Below are 19,344 nucleotides of genomic sequence, written 5' to 3' on the forward strand. Positions count from 1 at the left end.
TTTTTTAAACTTCATTACAAGAGGCTTATAAGCTGCAATAATTACACTTGCTTCTAGTAGTGCCTCAACAGGTCAACGTTAGTTGTTGGTTCCAATGGTACTGCAGTATCAAACACAGTATGAGACAAATCTGTAGTTATGCCTGTCGGCAGAGTCACAAAATCTTGATTTTTCCAAAAGTAAATCAGAACAGAATCTAACCTGATCTTAAGAGGTTCTTTGTGAAAATGTCTTAAAGCAAAAAGTGGGGTTTGTTTCCAATAGATTACACGGTAATTTCAGTCACTGTACACAGCATGTTAATGATACAAATTCATAGATACATACTCAATGTATTTATATGTAGTAGATTTTAATCTATGCATATAAAATAATTTTACATTAGATAAGATTATAATGTCATCACACTAGTTAACTATTATTTTTCTAATTCTTTACGTTTACCTTTGTTTCATGTCTTGAAAGGGTGCTCCACACTGCAATCTGCATTCACACTGCCACAGCTCAAAACTGCCATTAAACACATGTTCATTTTTAAATACATCCTTAACCACAAACAAAATCAGTGGGCTGTAAGTATTTTCTTGATACCTAAATGAAACGGAATTAACTTTAAAAGACTCCAAAGTGATTTCCAGTCAAGCCCATTTGAATCCCATTGGAAATACAGGCTTCAAGGCAGATCTTAAATAAACTACAACTACTTGACATGAAGTGGTTATCCTCCAAAATTTGTTCTTCTGTTGCACTCCATCCACTAAACAGAAATTAACTGGTAAGCACAGACACAATCTAACTTTTATGTTTTGGGGGAAAAAAATAATTGCAATTTAAAATACTGTCTGTATAATATATTTTGCTGAAGAAAAAAAAATACAGTTAAATCAGGATATAACAAGATAAAACCAATTCATCTGTGAGAAAATTTCTAATCAGCATAACGATACCATGAGCTTTCAGACACCAGGAGAGTTCTTTGAGGATACTTTAAAAAGCACAAAGCAGGGCCAACTGCACCATTGGCGGTGACAAATCACTTAGACCTTCATTGTGGCTACGCTTGGGACAGAAGGTAGGGCAGAAGATGGCTCCAGGTGAGCTCCCACCAAAGCAACAGAACAACTCTGGTTTGAATTCTGACTCCTCACACCAACTGTCGGGAATAACAGGATGCTGCCTATCAGTGCCAGAGGCTCCCCACGCTCCAGATGAGATGGCCTCACCTTTGGGGGGGGGGGGGGGGGGGGGGGGGAGGGGGCAGAAAGAAGCCCCCTCCAGCAGTTACAAAGGCTCAAGGAACACTCCCCAAGCCACCTCTGTTCTTTGCTATGTGAGAGTGTGGCCCAGGCACACCGCACGGACGTGGCTACTCAGTGTAGTGGCTCACGAGTACAACCTGTAGTGACTAGAGGACAATGCCAAGCAAAGCACGGCGGGCCCAGCTGGTTTATCACACAGCACAGTCCAGCAGAGACATGACTTTGGGGCCAAGCTTAGTCAAGACACATTAACACAGACCAGAGAAAATGGAGCCACATTTCTTTCAGCTCCAGAGCTAGCGTTCTCTCTCATCATCACGTACCGACTCTCAGAGGGCATAGATTTTTATCTCCATGAATAGAAAAAGGGCAAATGCCTATGGGAATAGAGGAAGATCCTCCTTTCCTTTAAACTTTGCACTCTTGAAAACATGATTGCTCTAATTTTGTAATGACAGAATAAACAGGACTGCCTCCCATGTTCAAAAGGTCCTGCAACACTGGATAAAAGTGATATTAATCTACAGAACCAAGATGTTAATAAAATTACTTTGAATGCATAAGGAGTTGAGTAGGTAACAAGATCCCAATGAATTCTGCAGTCAAAATATGTATTTTTTTTATTAAATGGGCCTCAAAAGTTTAATGTTCTAATAAAGTCAGAGTTCCAGCCAGTTTTACCTGTGTAAAACGTTGGCCAGACCATTCATATAATCAGAGTGAAACTCACGTAACTCATGTAAGGTCCAAATTAAATTATTTAAATATACAAATACCAACAGAACCAGCCTACCAACAGACTCATCCCCACGTCTAGCCAGTGAGGAGTTTTGAGATAGGGGTTGTATCTAAGATAGATACCTACTATTCACTAAGCCTACCAATCAGTAAGTTCACCAAGTACCAGTTCTCTTTCCCCATAGTCAATGCGGGGAATAGTTACGACATCTCAGGCATGACAACGTTCTGATGATTCTTTCCTGACGGTGCCATGGAGGGCAACGAAAATTTGGCCTGCGTAGAAGTATGGTCCATAACAAGACCATGCTCTCTGATTTGGAAGACTTCAGATGCGGCTCCGCAGACATAAAGGAATCAGAGCTGTGAATTCCATAGCAGTGTCAGTTCCCTGTATCACCAAGTGTTTAAGGCACTAACCCACAACTTCACCTGCATCATTTTTCATTACATCAACGTTTTTAAACAGTATGAATGTAACACCACCCGACAATTTCAATATAATTGAAATAAAGGATTAGAAGGCTTGTTTCTTAAAGGCACTATCAATTCATCTACAAGCTTTGTTTAGCATATAACAGCTAAGAATAGCGATGTTTAACTGAAGGAAGAAAAATGGATCACTGTGCCTATTTTCACAGTTACTTATCAAAGTCAGGTCTGCACATCAAGTACATAACACTTCACTTACCCTTTGTGGTGTTGGTAAGAAAAAAAAAAAAAAGGACACACTCATCATTAACATTAAAAACCACAGAAATGGATAAGGCAGTTAGTTACATCTACATTTAATTTATTGTTATCTGGCTACATTTCAAGTCAATAGCATGCATCTTCAGACATTGCTGGCTGTTTAGTAAACCGGTCATCCATCATAATTAAAATCTGAAACTGAAATCAAATGACTTGACATTTACCCTGTTCCACACCATAAACACACCCCATCTCTCATGTCCCCATTTCAGGAGCCTTTAGAAGACAAAGTGATAAGGGCTGTTTAACTAATGAGACAAGCCTGTAGGAGTGTGTGGGTTGTGAATGGGCCAGAAACTCTTTATTGGAATTACCTAGGCTGAACTCTGATATCGTCATGCAAGCTACCAAGAGATATAGAAGACAGTTTACTAAGTGGCAACCTTCGCTTTTATATGACTAAAATTATCAAAAGGACTATTATTTTTTTAAAAAAAAAAAGAGCCTAGGACACTGTCTTTCTCAGGCAATGCAATTTTCCTAGTTTTACTGTAGAAAAACTCATCTCTTAAAAGCATATGTTAAGTTGCATATGCAGTAAGATTTTTGGGTGTTTGACTTAGTATAACATCCATTTGAAAGCAGAGAGTTCACGTGGAACAGCTTATTTCATTTTTGCAAGACAAGTTAACCAAGAAATCCTAAGTTGCTATGGCCTTGGGGAAGTAGTCACATCCTTCAGTGTCCTACTAAGCTCCTTATTAAAGGCTAAATATGAAGATATTTTGCATGGCTTTGGAGTCAAAACTCACTGCATGCCATGCTGTCATGTGCCTCCCACCCCTTGTCGCATCTGAAACACAGCTAGAGTTCCGTCTCTATAGCACAGATCTGTTTTTCATGGAACAGATTATTTCAACAGTATCCAGCTCATTCTGGTACTCAGATCTATCACTTGCTAAGAAATGTGAAGATTTGGCCGGTTATAGTCAGTTTCAGCCAGTTTCAGATCCAACCGATCAGGAAAAATCACAAGGAATTTGGTAACAAATCAGACCATCCGGTAAAAATCCACTCCTGCGAGCCGACAGCACGGCACGTGGATACTGAGCGCAGCCAGCAATCTTCAGCTTCATTTGGGCGCTGTCAGTTGTGGCAGCTGACATCTTAACGTCCAGGCCAGCAGGCAGCAGGCCATCACATGTCATCTATCGAGGCTGGGCCACTGGCAGGCTTGGACTGCCCAGCAATAGGATTCCTTCCAGCTTGTCCTGATCATTTAACTGGCAAAAGTCTGCAAGTCTGCTCCCAAAAACACGAATTCATGCCCGAGCTCGATAGGAAGTCATTTGACTCAATCAGTTGGGGGTTTTTCCCCCCTGTCAGCATGAGGCTTTCTGAAGAATCTTCACTTGGTTGCAGTCTCAACAAGTCGTTTCTCTCTAATGGGATCCCAAGGTAAAATCTGCTCGAGCTCCATTTAACCTGATCCACTTCTCATCACTGTCGATTCAAATCTGCACAACTTTTTGAAGTCTTAGTGCTCCTTTCTTGTGTCAGGAAACCTTTGAGCCAGTTTATAATCTATATAAGCACTAAGACAGGACCACAAAACAAATCGTATTAATATAATTACCACCAGTAAAAACATCAAAAGGACTGATTCCATATTTAAACTAGAATAATGAGGTAATGCAAAAAAACCAAAAAATACTCTGGGAGATCTAATTATATAATGCAGTATTCAGTTCTGCACAGCCAGCCCAGCAATTTCTGTAACATTCCAATCAAAGTGATCTCACTAGCATGTGAGAGAAGAGTCCAGCTGACAGATTTGGGACATGTAACGTACTATTTAGTCAAGAGGCCCCATGTGCTATTCATAAAGAATTAACAACTCTTATATTGACAATGACAGTATTGTCAGAAGACCTTTGGAAGGGGGAAAAAACCTCCATAAACTCCGTCTCTGTGAAGTTGGACTTTTTTTTTTTTTTGCCCCTTTTTTCCAATGCTGATGTAATCTCCAAACATCTCCAGCAGCAGCTGCTCAGCGAAACCAGGCACCTTCTCCCTAGTCCCTTTCAGCAGCACACGCAGCACTTTCCAGCTCCCTCAAGACAATCAGGGCCTTTCTTTCACCAATTAGCTATCACTTCAAGAGCCCTGTGCTGTCCAACGAGCTCTTAAGAATGGTCTTTGCAGGAAACAACACTGGAGGAGCACTTTTTTTTTTTTTCCCTAGACAAATTAAAAGGGGAAGAAGGGAGGGAGGGAGAAAAAAAAGCACAACAAAACAAATCAGAACACAGAAGCTGTCCAAAATGCATCACTCATTTAGTACATCGACAACTGCAGAAATGTCCTCAAGAGCCAATGCTAGCGCAAGGCACACACAAGAAGTGCTCCCGCTTTCTTTAGGAGATAGTTTGTTTCATTAAATATGTTAAACGGGTTTCATAGAAACAAGAGCTCTTGTTACAGCAAGCCTCTGAGCTATATGAACTAAAAGGGAAAGAAACTCCTGTAAGATTATGTTCTATTTCCTTATTTGGCTCTCCAAATGTAAAGCAGCATTATTTGAAGTAGACATTATAGGAAAGAACTCTGTTTAGCTCACTTTAAATATAGATGGATTGATGAAATGAGTAATTACTGGAACTGCTAAGAATTTTTTGAACTTGCTCAACTAGCAAGCTCCTTTCCCCAGAAACCGCACTTTCCATCTAAAAAGAAATTAAAGCCTGATTCAGAGACATAAAGCTCTGTGAATTTGACATTCTTTTTCCTTTAAAATCAGGGCATAGGTACAGCAATACGCTGAGGTTCTTGTTGAGGCCAAGTCCCCATTAGAACAAGCACAAACTCCAGGAACCAGTTCAAGAAGAAAATAGGAACTATTACAGAAATAATACCTTGCATGGGCCTGGACTTCGGAATTGGACCTGGACAAATGGAGTTCCAAAGGCACAAATATGAAAGACCACTTAAATGACTTGGACAAGGTCCAAGCAATAGCACAGTGTCAGGACCGCTTCCCTGATTTTCAAAACTGCATTAAGCGAAATGGCATACCCAAATACTGAATGTCAGTATTCTCTTACAGGACCATTTTCTCATCAAATTTGTCCTGACCGGGGTAACCTCACAAGAGCAAGCACATCGCCTTCTACAAGGACAACACAAGCACATTTACATGTACTTATCATACACGTCCGTTCCCTTTTATTGACTGTGTATCAGAAGCCAAGCTCCAGGTTTTGCAAACAGTTAAATGGTATGACAAAGCAAATACTTTAAGGTATTTCAGGAGCTTGTTTGCACTAATGGGTGCTCTTAACTACTACAAGGATTTTTAAATGGAGTTGGAAAGTGTCAGAACTGATCAGACTGCTTAGAAAGAAAGTCTGATGTATTACCCTATGTGCGTTTATGAAGGAATGCCAATCAACTCAAATTCCTCTGCACGGGAAGGCTCAACCAAAGGATGAGTACATACAATCAGGATTAAGGAGGAATCTTTGTGGAGGTACGTTGAACAATAAGTGTCTTTTTATACCTACAAACTTAAAAGATGCTCAGTTTTAAGGAGCTACTCCTTTCAACTAGCAAAGTTCTTGCTGAAAAAATGCAGCAGGGTGGAAAGGACAAATATATGTGCATATATATGTTACCAGGGCTGCCTCCAGTTATAGGAGAAAAGTATGAAAGGTACCCAAAAAGTCTATCCAGCTTGCCCTCAAGCAAATCAGCTACAACCTATTTTCTTAAGGGACCTACATCCACACAGATGAAAAGACAGGACATCTTCATCTTTCTGAAAGGGATTTTAAGGAGGAAAAACAGTTTGACAAAATGTTCAGCAGCTTTATCTGCTACAATACAACCACTGTAAGCCCACAGCCAGGGGCTCTACATTACATATTCACTTGAGCAACTGGTTCATTTGGTAGCTGTAAAGTAATCTATTGGTTGAGGCAATGATACACAAGGTTTTCTGAAAAAGGGCACACCTGTATATCTGTCTCCTCCAGATGGATGTGACCGCTATACCTGAAAGCATCTCTTCTATCACAACCATCTTCCTTCACCCTGCTGCAATCCTGCTGTCCATGCGCTAGCAGGATCACGGACAAGCACCAGCAGGATTTTACCAATTTGAGTATTAGCTAACAGGGCTGTCATGTCATACAGCACATCCTATGCCTTGGCCACCAGCTCCAGTTCAGTCTGTTAGTGGTGAGAAGCCCAGTGGTTATTTAAGGGCACATGAGGAATGAATTGGTGGTTCATTCCAGTGCCAAGTGAACAGGTGCCTCCTCCCCGGGCTCACAACTGGTTCTCAGCTATGCCATCTCCAGCATTGCCCAAGAGGTGTCAAAGCCAGAACAGACACCGCACGACCCTCGTGCCTGGCGCTGGGCTCTGCTTGGGACAGGCTGACAAAGCCGGGTAAGCTTCCATGACGGCTGCCTGGTCAATAGGAGTTCTATGGCTCCACATGCCACGGCTGTCAACTTGGCACTCTTCATGGGTACTGCATTTATTCACACAAATGAATACTGCGTTTCAGTTGCTGAAGATGGAAGGATAGTGCTTTCCTGCTTAGATTTCATTTCTTAGGACAGATTTGCTCCCACAGAAAATTAAAGACACAGCATAAACAAGGCGAATCTATGTGCCAGATGAAAACATTGTGTGGGTAGGCTTCAGAAAATGCAGTTTAATATAGATAGCTGTTCTTCCTTTGTTAAGTATTTTGAGACTGAGCAAGGAAAAGCACTATGTAAAACCTCTATATTGATAATTATTAATTGGATTTTCCCAAATACACTTTTTCACACAACAGATGTTCCTAATGCCTGGCACCATTTTTAATACTTTGCCTTTTCAAAGAATGTATGCTGTATCACACACACAAAAGCATCCTCTCTGTTCAGAGTTCATTTTGTTAAAATCATTTTTCAACTAATCATCTCTCTGGAGAACAATGGTATGATAGAACAGTATTTCTGATGGGTGATATTTTATTACTAACATATGTTTTCATCACATAACCAACCTAACTACCCTCTTCTGTTACAAATATTTATTTAAACCTTCTAATTTGAAACTTTCCAAGCCAAATTCCATATTTTGCTTTTAAATTGGCACATAGTTAATCGTCCTGGTAATCACTGCCCATTGACGGATAGTTTAGCAAAAGCAAAAAAAGTATGTATTATACATCCTTGTTGACCTTTAAAATGTAAGGCAACAGATTTCACTTCTAATTCTCCAGTTCCAATTATAAAGCAGTCTGTCTCCCAAAAGATCACTACATTCCTAAAAGTTTAAAATATCAAGTAAATTTACAAGCAACAAAGCAGACAATGCAACAATAATAAAGCATCCACTGTTATCATCAGTTTGAAATACATCACAAAACATAAATAAATTAGAATTAAAAAAAAGGATATTTGACTTACTGTGTTTACCACATTCAAAAGTCAGGACATCTACACAAGAAAACAGCAGTATTGCAGGTGTTGGCATGGCTAACAAGAAGTTCCCAGTTCATTGTTAAGAATATAAAAAAAATACAAGACTGACGCTTATCTCTCAGAATCACGTGCCTTCTATAGTTATCAAGAAGCAAGAAGGCACCTTGTTCCAATTTACATACGTGAAATCTCCTGAACAAGCATTCTACATCGCACTAAAACCCAAAATACCACTTCAAACGAGCCAGATCAAGGTATTCATACCTTTAGAGGGCAAAATCTAACGTTCAAAGTCAATTCCTGCTTCAAATAACTTGTGATAATATGCACATATCAAGATCATTCAACATTGCATTGAGTCAAAGGAAATCAAACACCTGCCCCACTGGTTTTCTACTGGAAAATCCCCAGCAAACACACTCCTCCCACCAGCTAGTTTGATATGCCCATTTCCATGATCAAGAAACAAGAGGACAGAAACAAGATACTTCACTTCTTACATTTTTTTTCTCTTAAGAATAACTTCAGTGTCCATAAAATCAGAACCACTAGCTCATCCTCAAAGGCCTCACAGTCAAAAGTGAGATTTAAAAGCAAAAAAAAAAAAAAAAAAAAAAAAGCACAGATCATAGGAAAACCAGTAATAAAAATGAGGAAAAAGGAGAAAATGAAAACAACTTATAAAGCAGTCTTAAAATTAATTACCTTAAGACTTCAGCATTTTAAAAGAAGACTGGGTGAGATCTTCACAGTTACGGAGCTATGACTCCATTATCACCTCCACACGCTGCTGTATGCTGCGCTGCTCAGCAGTAGGTATCTTGGTTCCCTTTCATTTATAGGAATTTTGTACTAGGAGCATTATCAGAACATGACCTAGAAGTAGCAGAATAGACCACATGTATGCCATGATATTTAATCACACCAACTAATTAAGAGTAGTAACATCCAAAATACTAACCTAATGGTAAACATATGTAAAAAACCAAAAATATTTAGTCACTTAAATGAAAAAAGCCTAGCATAAATATTTAGAATATACGTTACAAACTTCAGAATAGTTTGTTACCAAAGCAATTCCCTACTTAGTGGTCAGAGACCCTACATAAGTTGCTAAGCCTCCACACATACATATTTTTTTGCTTGGAAAGAGCCACTGAGGAAATTAAGGAATTATCACTGAATTCTGTTAAACATTACGGATCTAGCTCTAAGCTATCCTTTCTCAGAGCTCTCCTTTCATGAGTGGATTTTTATTTTTTCTACTGAAGTCATAGAATTCACATCAATCTGGTAGAGAGTTTTATCACAATTATTTTTGACAAAACAGTGTTTAACTGAAATACTGGTTTTTCAAAACCAGAAATCTGCTAAAGTATGCTCCAGCTTTGAGGAAGTGTCTGTCAAGAGCTGCTTTTTAGACCCATAAAAATTTAAGATCAGAACAAGACAGAAGGACAGATTAAGCTCTTCAAAACATTATACAGCCAAGGCACTCCCACATGAAGCCACAGTCTGAGACTTCTGACAAGAGCTGTGTATCTCTTGGGCTATTCCTAAGTCTCTTGTGACTTAAAAGCCTTGCTTCTCACTGTGTACAAAACCAGACTGGGACCTTAGGAAGTGTCACAGGGTGGAAAACCCAGTTTGGTCTTGTCTGTAACGACATGTCTTTGGCAGATTAAGTGCTTACAGAAGGGCTCTGCTACATGCTGCATTTCTTCCTCTAGTTTCCCTCAGATGATGCTCCTCCTGCACTCTACCAAAAAGAGATCTGAGATCAAAATCTGCCTGTGGTTCACATTTAAATGTGGGTTTCCTAGTCCTCATTAGCTTTGACAGCATAAGCCAGTATTGATAAGTGACAATGACAACTGCAATTTACATACAAGGTCCAGCACATGACAAACTTACGTACTAAATAAGGGTTACAGTAAAGGATAAAGTTTCTAAAACCTACCATAGGCAAAACAGCTTTGGCAAACTACAGACCATGGAAATAACTCTGAGAATATCACTCCATCCCTAAAATGCAATTATTGGGGAAAAAAACTTTTATCCTTTATAAACAATGGAAAGTAAACATTTCACATGCTGCAGTAACACAGCTCTGAACATTTTTGCCTATTTGAAAATGAAATAACGTTATCCAAAAGGTATATTTGAAGTATTTCTGTTCACTTGGAAATTAACAGGGTTTGGGAAACTGAAGATAGAGGACCAAGAATATGATTGCATTCAACAAGGTCCTTATTAAATACATGTGTAGCTAGAAAAAACTTCTTACGTCTATTTCAAACCATGTGAGTAATAATGAATTATCAGACCTATTATTCTCATGCTAAATTAAAAAAAAATACAATGGTGTGGGAGTGCATGACAGGCTTTATGCTTCAGCTCCATCTCCTTAAAGATTTGCTTTAAGTCTCTTTTTCAACAGCCACACAACACTAGATTTACAATAAACACAGGATGATCTGACTGTATGATTTTGGAAGTTTCCATATTCTAGTTCGAACTTTTCATCAGAAGCTTTGTGGCCAGACCAGAGTCAGGCATTCAGCAAACTATATTGTGCTTTGAACAAGATTTTCATTCTACTAACAGGTTATCCTGCTTATTTTTAAAGTCTCTTTGCACACAAAAAGAAGGGGAGCTGGGGCAAACTCGGAAAGAAAAGAGTCCATTTGAAAAAATTACACTGCTAGATTACAAGAGTTGAAAGCCGGTATGTAACTTTGCTCCGGGTGATCAAACTGCTAATCAGGAATGCTGTCGAGAACAGAATGGAATTCCAAATAAATTAGCCATGTCCAAGAAGCCAATACAACACAGGATTAAGGCTCACAAAGAAAACAAATTTATTCAGCCTACTTTATCGGAATTCCTAATAACGTGTACTAGTTTTTCTCATCACAGTCTAAGCTCTTCCACTGGAACAGCGTGGAGAAGGAAAAATGAGTCACACTTCATAAATCTCCTACTTGTACAGACACCTAAAAATGTTATATAGGGCAAGACACACAATACCATTATATATAAATACATATGCACATCACTGCTACAGTATAAATGTGTATAGTTATTTCTCAAAATTTATTTCCAAGGCACCTGACCAAAGAAAAGACACTACACACTCCTGTGAAAATCTACAAAGCTGAAGAAAAAGGTTAGAACCGCATTGATGTCCACACCAAAATAAGCTTCAATACCATAGTATATAAACCACTAAATTAAACAACCAACTATGGAAAGAAAATGTCTGTCCTGTATGACCATGCCATGCATCACATTTTTTTTTATCTAGTATATTAAAAAAAAATTGTTATGTCCACACACTGCAGTGAGGAATACTGTGGCTGAGGTACCGTCTGCAACTCAATTGCATAGTTTATTTTTGCCTCTGACAGTGTCGCAGGAAACTTTTCAGAATAGTTTAAGCCAAAATCGCAGGAGCATTAAAATAAGTGCTTAAGTTTTTGTGTTTTATTGAATTGGGATTTTAATTTTTATCGGACTGTTTCTCTTCATCTATGAATCTGAGATGACAATAGGCTCTTATCCATACAGTCAACTGAAGACAGAACGAGGTTTTTGGAAGCATTTTTGAAAAAATAAAAAATAAAAAAGGAGATGAAGTACTCAAAAAAAGTACTTAATGCAGAATCTAGGCATGTATAGCAGAATTGTCCTGCGAGGGACGCGTACACATATCTTCTTGGCTTCTGCAAAAAATAGATAAATCCAACATATTCTACCTTGAAGACATACATTGTCTAATACATTTTTTTCATTTGAAAGTAAGAGATTGAATACGGCACCATTTGCATTTACATGACTCTGCCACATTACCTTGAGAACCCGTGCATGTGCATGCACAGATTTCCTGTAATAAAATACATCAAGCAAACCACAGGTTAAATGTGTATTAGGGATTTGTCCGGTGGCTCCCAGACATGGCACTGCCCTGCTTTCCAGATGACCAAACTGCACCAGCAGTTTGATACACACGGTTAGTGTGTTAGGTATTTTCTAAAGACGTTTTGTTCCAGATCAGGAGAACACCCTATAAGACACCATTTATGTAACCTCCCCTTCCCATAAGAAATAACATTTAATTTGTGTCATTATCATCACTGTATCTAGTATCTTATTCAAGCACACATTTCTACTAACTGTGACTTAGGGTCAGGGTTTTTTTTTTGTCAATTGTTTTTTCCTCCCTGTAAGAAGATATTTGCACGAACATGAAAAGAAAATCATGTATCTCCACACCACCTTCTCTGGAAATGCGTCTCCGGAGGGCGAGGGTCGAACAACACAAGCCATTGCTGCACCATCGAGACACATGGCTGGAAAGGTTTGGTCTACACCCCAATCTCTCCTCTAAAGGCCCATAAATAACCATTTGATTTAAATTAAATATTTCAATGGAAATATAAACTATATTGTTTTCTCAGGAAAACAGACCAAGAAAGCAACAAGCACAAACAAAACTTTTCACGAAGCCCAAGGAAATGTGTTGACTTGAATTTTTGAAAAGGTCTCTTTAAATAGAAAACAGATTTGTATTTATAACTACTGAAAGAAATGTTTTGATTCAGGGCACAGCGAAAGAGACATTTTTCCAGCTAAAACAATTTGCCAGAGCTCCGGTACACACTGATAAACAGCTTCAAATTGTTTGAGACATCTGTGGCAAATGAACTACTGGTCTAAAAAAAAAAAAAATGTTACCTTGTTCTACCTCCACCTGCCAAACAGAGCTGTATATACTCTATGTTAATGGATGTGCTCAAGCTAAGCACACGTGCAAGTGCTTGCAGAATCGGGGTGGATTTCTACATTTCCAGAATACAGAATACAGCGGATTTCTGAGTGAAGAAAGGAGAATGATAGCTGGCAATGAGCAGTGCCTCTCAACTGACTTGCTCTTGGCTGATCATAGACCAATGAGACATATTCTGGGTTACCACATTAAATATTTGGCTTTTCAAAATAATGTCATAAATTATAGTTTGATCAGCAAGCGTGCTCCTCTTGTACCCAAATATGAGAATGCTTGAATTACATTTGAGATATTTTTTTCCCCTTCAAAAACACAGAAAATAAAGCAAGTAGGTGAAAGGTAACTGTATCACTTCACAGACACAAGCTACCCTCTGATTACAACTAATTAAGATATTCAGCAGCCTTAAAACAATACCTTTTTTTAATCAATGAACCCAGACGGCATTCACAGCTTTTTGCGATGACAAATGCCCTTTGAAAGAGTTAATAGGCAAAGGTTTGTACTGGCAATGAATAGGGCTACCTTTAATTGATCCAAGAGCCTTAGAGAGCCGTCTTATAGCACGATGATGTATTTGGGTTGCACATAGGCCAAAATAAGCATAAAGAAAATCTGTAAGACCATGAAACCTTTCATTTTTTCATTGCAGGGAGGGAAGGGGGGGGAACTGCTGGGGAAAGTGAGAGAACTAAGATGGGGTTATCTTTGTACTCTGACACTTAAAATAGATAGAACGACAGAAAATTTGAAGAAAAGAGAGGAAGTGATCAGGCCATAATTCTGTGAATAAACGTCAGGATGCATGAAAATGTACAAAACAAGGCTTCTTCAGAAAAAAAAAATAAAAAAAGGAGGAGATGACCTAATGGTATAAAGGAAGATTGATTAAAGAAATACCCTGAGGGAGAAAGATATTCCATCAGCTTTAACAAACACTGCATGGCCCTGCATTCCCTTTCAACTTCCTAAGGGGGGCGGGGAGGAAGAGTCTGGAGAAGAGGCAGGTCACATGGATCCACTTAAAAAAAAGAATGAGGGGAAAAATTGTGTCTTTTACATGGTTTTGTTCAAGATGTATGGGAAATCTGCACACAAGAAGTGGCTCACAAAATTAAACACATTGGTTAGTAGTAAGCATTCTTCCCTGAGCAGCACAGAAGAAACACAAATTCATTTTTATAAGCAATAAAAAAAAAAATACATCTATTTAGTCATATTTTTATAAGACTTATTATACACTAATATTACCTAGTAATTATGAAAAAACTAGTCTATCCACACTCAAACTAGCCTTTCATCATAAACTCAAATTTGGCAGAATCCCTTCCTCATTTAGCAAGGGCTAAACCAATTTCCTTGAACTTTCACAGGTGCAAAATTTATGCCAAGGTAGAATTTTTCTGGAAAGTCTGAGACAAATCAGACATCAAAATTCCTTGACTAAAAAACTATTTTATAATGGAATTACTGTGTAAGTATAGTATCAATAACTCAGGGGAAAAAAATCAAATAGAAAAGATGTTGAGATCTGAGATTTTCTTAAAAGACAGATATGGGAGGAACTAGGAAAAAAGTTGACATTGCTTCTTAAAAATAAAACAGCAGACAAATAAAATACCCTGCTCCAATATATGCCATCCAGATGCATTAGGAAAGTAAGTCAATTCCACTCAATTCAGAACAGAGAACAGATAAACTGTTCTCAAATTCTGCACATCCTGTTTATCTTACAGCCATGAACATGTCCTCTTCTAGCATTAACTAACCCAAAACACCACGACACTAAGGCTTCATCACAGGTTTGGGTAAAAAAGAAGAAAGACTGAACTTACCTCTCTAAGCCAAGAGAGCCGAGATAGGATGCTTCGAACAGTACATTCCCATTAGGAATATTTGCCTCCTGTGAGCAGTTTTCCCCCGCAGTACAAAGTTCTGAGGAAAAGAACAAATAAAAAATGCCTGTCATAACTTCAAGACATTTTTCTAATAATTGATTATTATTTGACATTATCATTACGTAGACCCACATTACCAAGCACCACCGAATTACAAACATACCAAGGTAAGCCCCAGCTGCATCCTTCAGAAAAACCTCCCTTCAAGGCACAATCATCAGTAGACAAGTAGGAGAACCAGGACATGTGGACAGTGCTAACATAGTAAGTAAAGTACAGCTGGGCTGCGCACAGCCTTGCTTACTTCTGCGTAAAGAGAGTAAAAATACTGCACTATGTTTTGAAGGTTTTTTCATTAAAAAAATAAATCATAATTTTGAGAAAGTCTTCTTGTTCTATTCACTTAATTCAGACTGTTAGAATCTTCCTTTGTAATTCAAAGCTAAAGTGTTTCCTTCCACAGTGTCAGGTTATACGTAAATTCTAGCTAGCATGAGTTTTCTAGAAGAATAAATAAAAAAATATTTAAAAAAAAATATTAGGATGTTCAAGGATGCCTTTAAAAGGACATCAAGTTCTTGAGACACACTTCAAAATCAACTGCTTTTTGTGCAGAGGATAGATTACCCTTCCCACTCCCCACAACCATGGAAACGCACCACTATTTGATAAAAGACAACCATATTACAAACCGTGTCCAGTAGCTTACTAGTTGTCAGAAAGAAAACCGGCCAGACTCTGCTATTACACTTCTAGCTGGTAGTGGTCAAGGAACACAGCCAGGATCTCCTCCAGAGGATACAGCCACCAGAGCTGCAGGCAAAGTAACCCCATCAAGGCTCACATGACAGATGAGATTTGCAAGTACAGAGGAAGCATAAGTGGCTGACTGCCTAGGAGGTCTCCTTTCATTGCTTGTGCCAAGAGCACCAAGATACGAAACACAGCCACCACACCTGTCCCACAGTAGCCATTGAGACAGCTAGGGGAAAAACATCACTGAAGAACAACTAGTAAAACCCTGGAACATAAAGGAAGAAAGCATGAACAGTAACAGAAGAGAAAGTCAGACCAGGGACTAGAAAGGGTTAAGATGACAGGCCCTAGGCAAACAAGATATTGTAGTATCCTCTTGATCTTACATTCCACCAAACCGACTCCGATCCCAACAGCACCTCCAACAGCAAAGCTTCCTCCAACAAATGGAACAATCAGCCTGCTTGTGGGACACTCCATACTATTTCCCTACTATTCCAGATCATATTTCTAACTGCAGCCCTTGGAGACAGCCTACAGAAAAAGGGCCAGAATTCAAATCCTGTTCATGCATGCTCGGTTTCACTGAAGAACACACTACAACAGAAGGGCACTTCTGTGGCAAACAGCAGCCAGATGTGAGCCTTTTTCCCAAATCAAGCCCACAGAGTGTTTATAGGTCTGTTCACACAGCAACAAAACCCATCCCACCTAGAAGCGTGTGTGGGAGCTCTTTACAAAGAGCACACCAGCAGAGCACTACCAGGATGGCCAGAAAGCCGGTCTGACTGCAGACTGCTGCAGATATGTGGGATGCTGATCTGTTCCCAAAGCTGCCAGACTCAAATTGTGAGCTCAGTAATTAAGCAGCACCACAGGTTACTGGACATACATGTGTAGTTCAATCTAATGGCAATGTCCTTTTGTACATCAAGTTGACAGTCATCGTTAAATTTACTGGGCACATCTCTTTACAGGCTCAACCTGATCACCGATGCCAACACTGTAAGCATTTGATATACATGACCTTATCTTTCACCAAGCAAATAACGTACTGATAAGGAACTAAGGCACAGAAAGTCTGTGTAGAAATTAACCCAGACTTTCCAAGCAGCATCTCTTTTTCAGCTGTCTCATAAAACTAACAGCAACATTTTTAAAGCCAGTTCATGTTTTACACTTAAAGGAATATTTCTATATTTGGTTATCTTCACCCCTGCATGCACATGTGCACACACACACCTGGAACGGCTGAAACAAAGACAAAGATGGGGGAAGCTGATGCAAAAAGAGAAATGGGGTTTCCAGTCCCAGAGGTGAACTCCGCTTTCAGAGATAAGATCAAAAATCATTACTTTTTGGTCCTCAGACCAATGCTCAGACAGAACCTTCCCGTGTTCCTTATAAACTGAGTAAACCCTCACTACCCTGAACAATGTATTTTTTTAAAGTAATCGCCAGCAACCTTTCCTTAAAAGCTAGCCGAGTCTCTCTGCAAAATGTGCCGTTTAGCTGATCTTCAGTTGCACCGTCATCTACAACCCCAGGCCCAAACACAGCACGCAGGGAAATAAAACCCAGGATGTTTTGCCAAAGGAGGCAGGGGGAGTTTTCACACTGCAACATAAGTGGCAACAGGCACAGATAAAAGTTGTGCTTTCAGTTCCACAAGCATAAATCCTCTGCAACTCCCCACTGACGGAAACCTCACCCTAAAAGCTCCATGGGCTCTTCTCAACTCAGCTGGGATACTAAGAAAGCAAACTTTGATCCTTTTTTCTAAAAATCTGCTTCACAATTCAACATCTTTGATGTAAATCTTTTAAAAGACTAAGATGGCATCAAGTCAGGGACAGGATGGAGGGAAATGTGTTTCCGTCCATGGGAGGACCATTAGGAGGAAGGTTAATAGCCCTGGGCATGCGATCAAATTAAGGTTTGTGCCAGTTTCCCCAGGGTTTCCCTTGCCATCACCAGCTTCCCCAGGCTGGGCAGCTCACCCTCATCTTCCTACCAAAGCCAGCTCTTAAAGAGAAGCACAACAGCCTGCTGGGGAAAAACAGTAAAACAATCATGTAATTAACTTGTATGGATAAAGTATGAAATTGGCAGAGGGAGGGAGCCTTTGAGTATCTTCACCTTTGGAGCGATACAGAGTTGATGTACCTCCAGCTTAAAAGGTGGGGAAGGAGCTGGAATTTGGACCTCCCCAACATGTGGATTGCAGCACTGAGGCAGCACCCAGTCTAAACAAGGCTGGAGTTAGCATTCAGAGCACACAGCTCAGCAGAGTATGGGAAAGGGATAGAGCAGCCCAAAGAGCTGGCGCCACTAACTGACGAGCAGAGCGCAAGTGATAAAGATTTACTGCGAGAGAGGAGGAAACAGTCCACTGGCCCGATTAGAGCTGTGAATACCGAGTTGTTCAGGGAGGATTTTGCAGCTGACTGATCACAGGCTGTCGGAGCAGGCCTCGGACAACAGCTGCAAGGCTTGCTGGGCTGCAGAGACAAAGGGCGCCTAGCACAGTGCAAAGAAAGAGTTGACAGGTTGTTGTTAGCAGTGGCAAATGTGTGAGGTATGTCACTGTGTGTGAGACGGGGTGGGTTGGGTTGGTGGGGAAGAAGGAGGGCAAGAAGCACAGGCAGCACTCAGAAAAAGGAGGGGGGGGTGTGCTCAGCTCACGGGGGAGGGAGCAGAGACAGAGGCTTGGTCAAAGCATTTTCCTAAAATCAGGCCGGTGTTTGTAAGGAGGACAATCACAAGGTCTGTTTACTGCTGCCAAGATGAATTAGCCCATCGTCTCATTTATAGGACGAATCCGGTGGCACAGACTATAAGGTGCATGGCATTAAAGGGACTAATTAGACGATTCCGGCAAATCTGAATTAAGACCCTTTCTTTCTTTGAAAGCTGGAAAGCATTTCTCAGGACTCTAGTCAGATGGCGTAGGTTTTGTTGGGCTTTTTCTTTCTGTTCTGAGAAGGGATATCTTGTGCAATTCCCTAACTTACAAGGGTCTGCTCTAAATTCTGCTCTGAGCTTCAAGAACAGTTGTTAGGAAGCTGCTGGCATTTACATCATATCTGAAAAGGTCCAAACCAAAATCCCGGATTCTGCAGGAATTCAGCTCCCGGTCCAGGGACAAACTTTGCAGCTGGTCCCTCCTGTTATAGGAGGCTAAACCAGAAGCCCACATGTGAACATACCTGAGCTAAGAGCTCAGCTGAATTCTCACTCACACACACAAAACAATCCAGGTTTTTCAAAAGCTGGCTTCCAATTTGACACCCACCCCCCTCCTCCAAGCACAGCATCTGTAGCCAAATGCTTTTCCCAAGCAACTCCGTGCTTTCTGGAGCCATGGTTCACTAAGCTTGTGAGTGCTGGGTAGGAATGTATCAATGAAACTCCCGAGATGATCAAAGGCAGGAGCTGCAGAACAGGAGAACTTACTTTCAGCTCCCTGTTTGGCAAATTTAGGATTCAGTTCTTGAAATCTGGCAACATTTTACTTCGATTGTGACAAAAACAAAGTGTTACAAACACCTCCGAAGCAATGGTGCATGCTGTTTGCACACAAGCACTATATTACAGTGGTCACTATTAAAATGTTTTACAAGCGGTTAAGGTTACCATGGTATTCACAGTATTCTAAGAGAAGGGAATACCATGAAAAATCACAGAAAGATTCAGCACTGCAAGCTGCAAATATCACATGTTTCATA

The 19,344-nt window shown here is 39.9% G+C and overlaps 1 protein-coding gene and 1 long non-coding RNA gene across 3 annotated transcripts in view; both read right to left on the reverse strand.

Annotated features, from left to right (window-relative positions):
- Positions 1-2,743: 2,743 nt before the first annotated feature.
- On the reverse strand, positions 2,744-8,695 carry SMIM38 (small integral membrane protein 38). The gene has a single exon (XM_056355150.1). The coding sequence runs from the start codon at positions 4,357-4,359 to the stop codon at positions 4,228-4,230; it is 132 nt and encodes a 43-aa protein (XP_056211125.1). The 5' UTR covers positions 4,360-8,695; the 3' UTR covers positions 2,744-4,227.
- Positions 8,696-8,811: 116 nt separating this feature from the next.
- Positions 8,812-19,344, reverse strand: part of LOC130156234 (uncharacterized) — a 30,877-nt gene continuing 20,344 nt past the window's right edge. For both annotated transcript variants that reach the window (XR_008824352.1, XR_008824351.1), the window contains 2 exons: positions 14,798-14,897; positions 8,812-9,049 (listed from right to left, as the gene is read on the reverse strand). This is a non-coding gene — a long non-coding RNA (uncharacterized LOC130156234). The remainder of the gene's footprint in view (positions 9,050-14,797; positions 14,898-19,344) is intronic.

This window comes from Falco biarmicus, chromosome 10 (genome assembly GCF_023638135.1).
Source record: "Falco biarmicus isolate bFalBia1 chromosome 10, bFalBia1.pri, whole genome shotgun sequence".
Classification (NCBI taxonomy): Eukaryota; Metazoa; Chordata; class Aves; order Falconiformes; family Falconidae; genus Falco; species Falco biarmicus.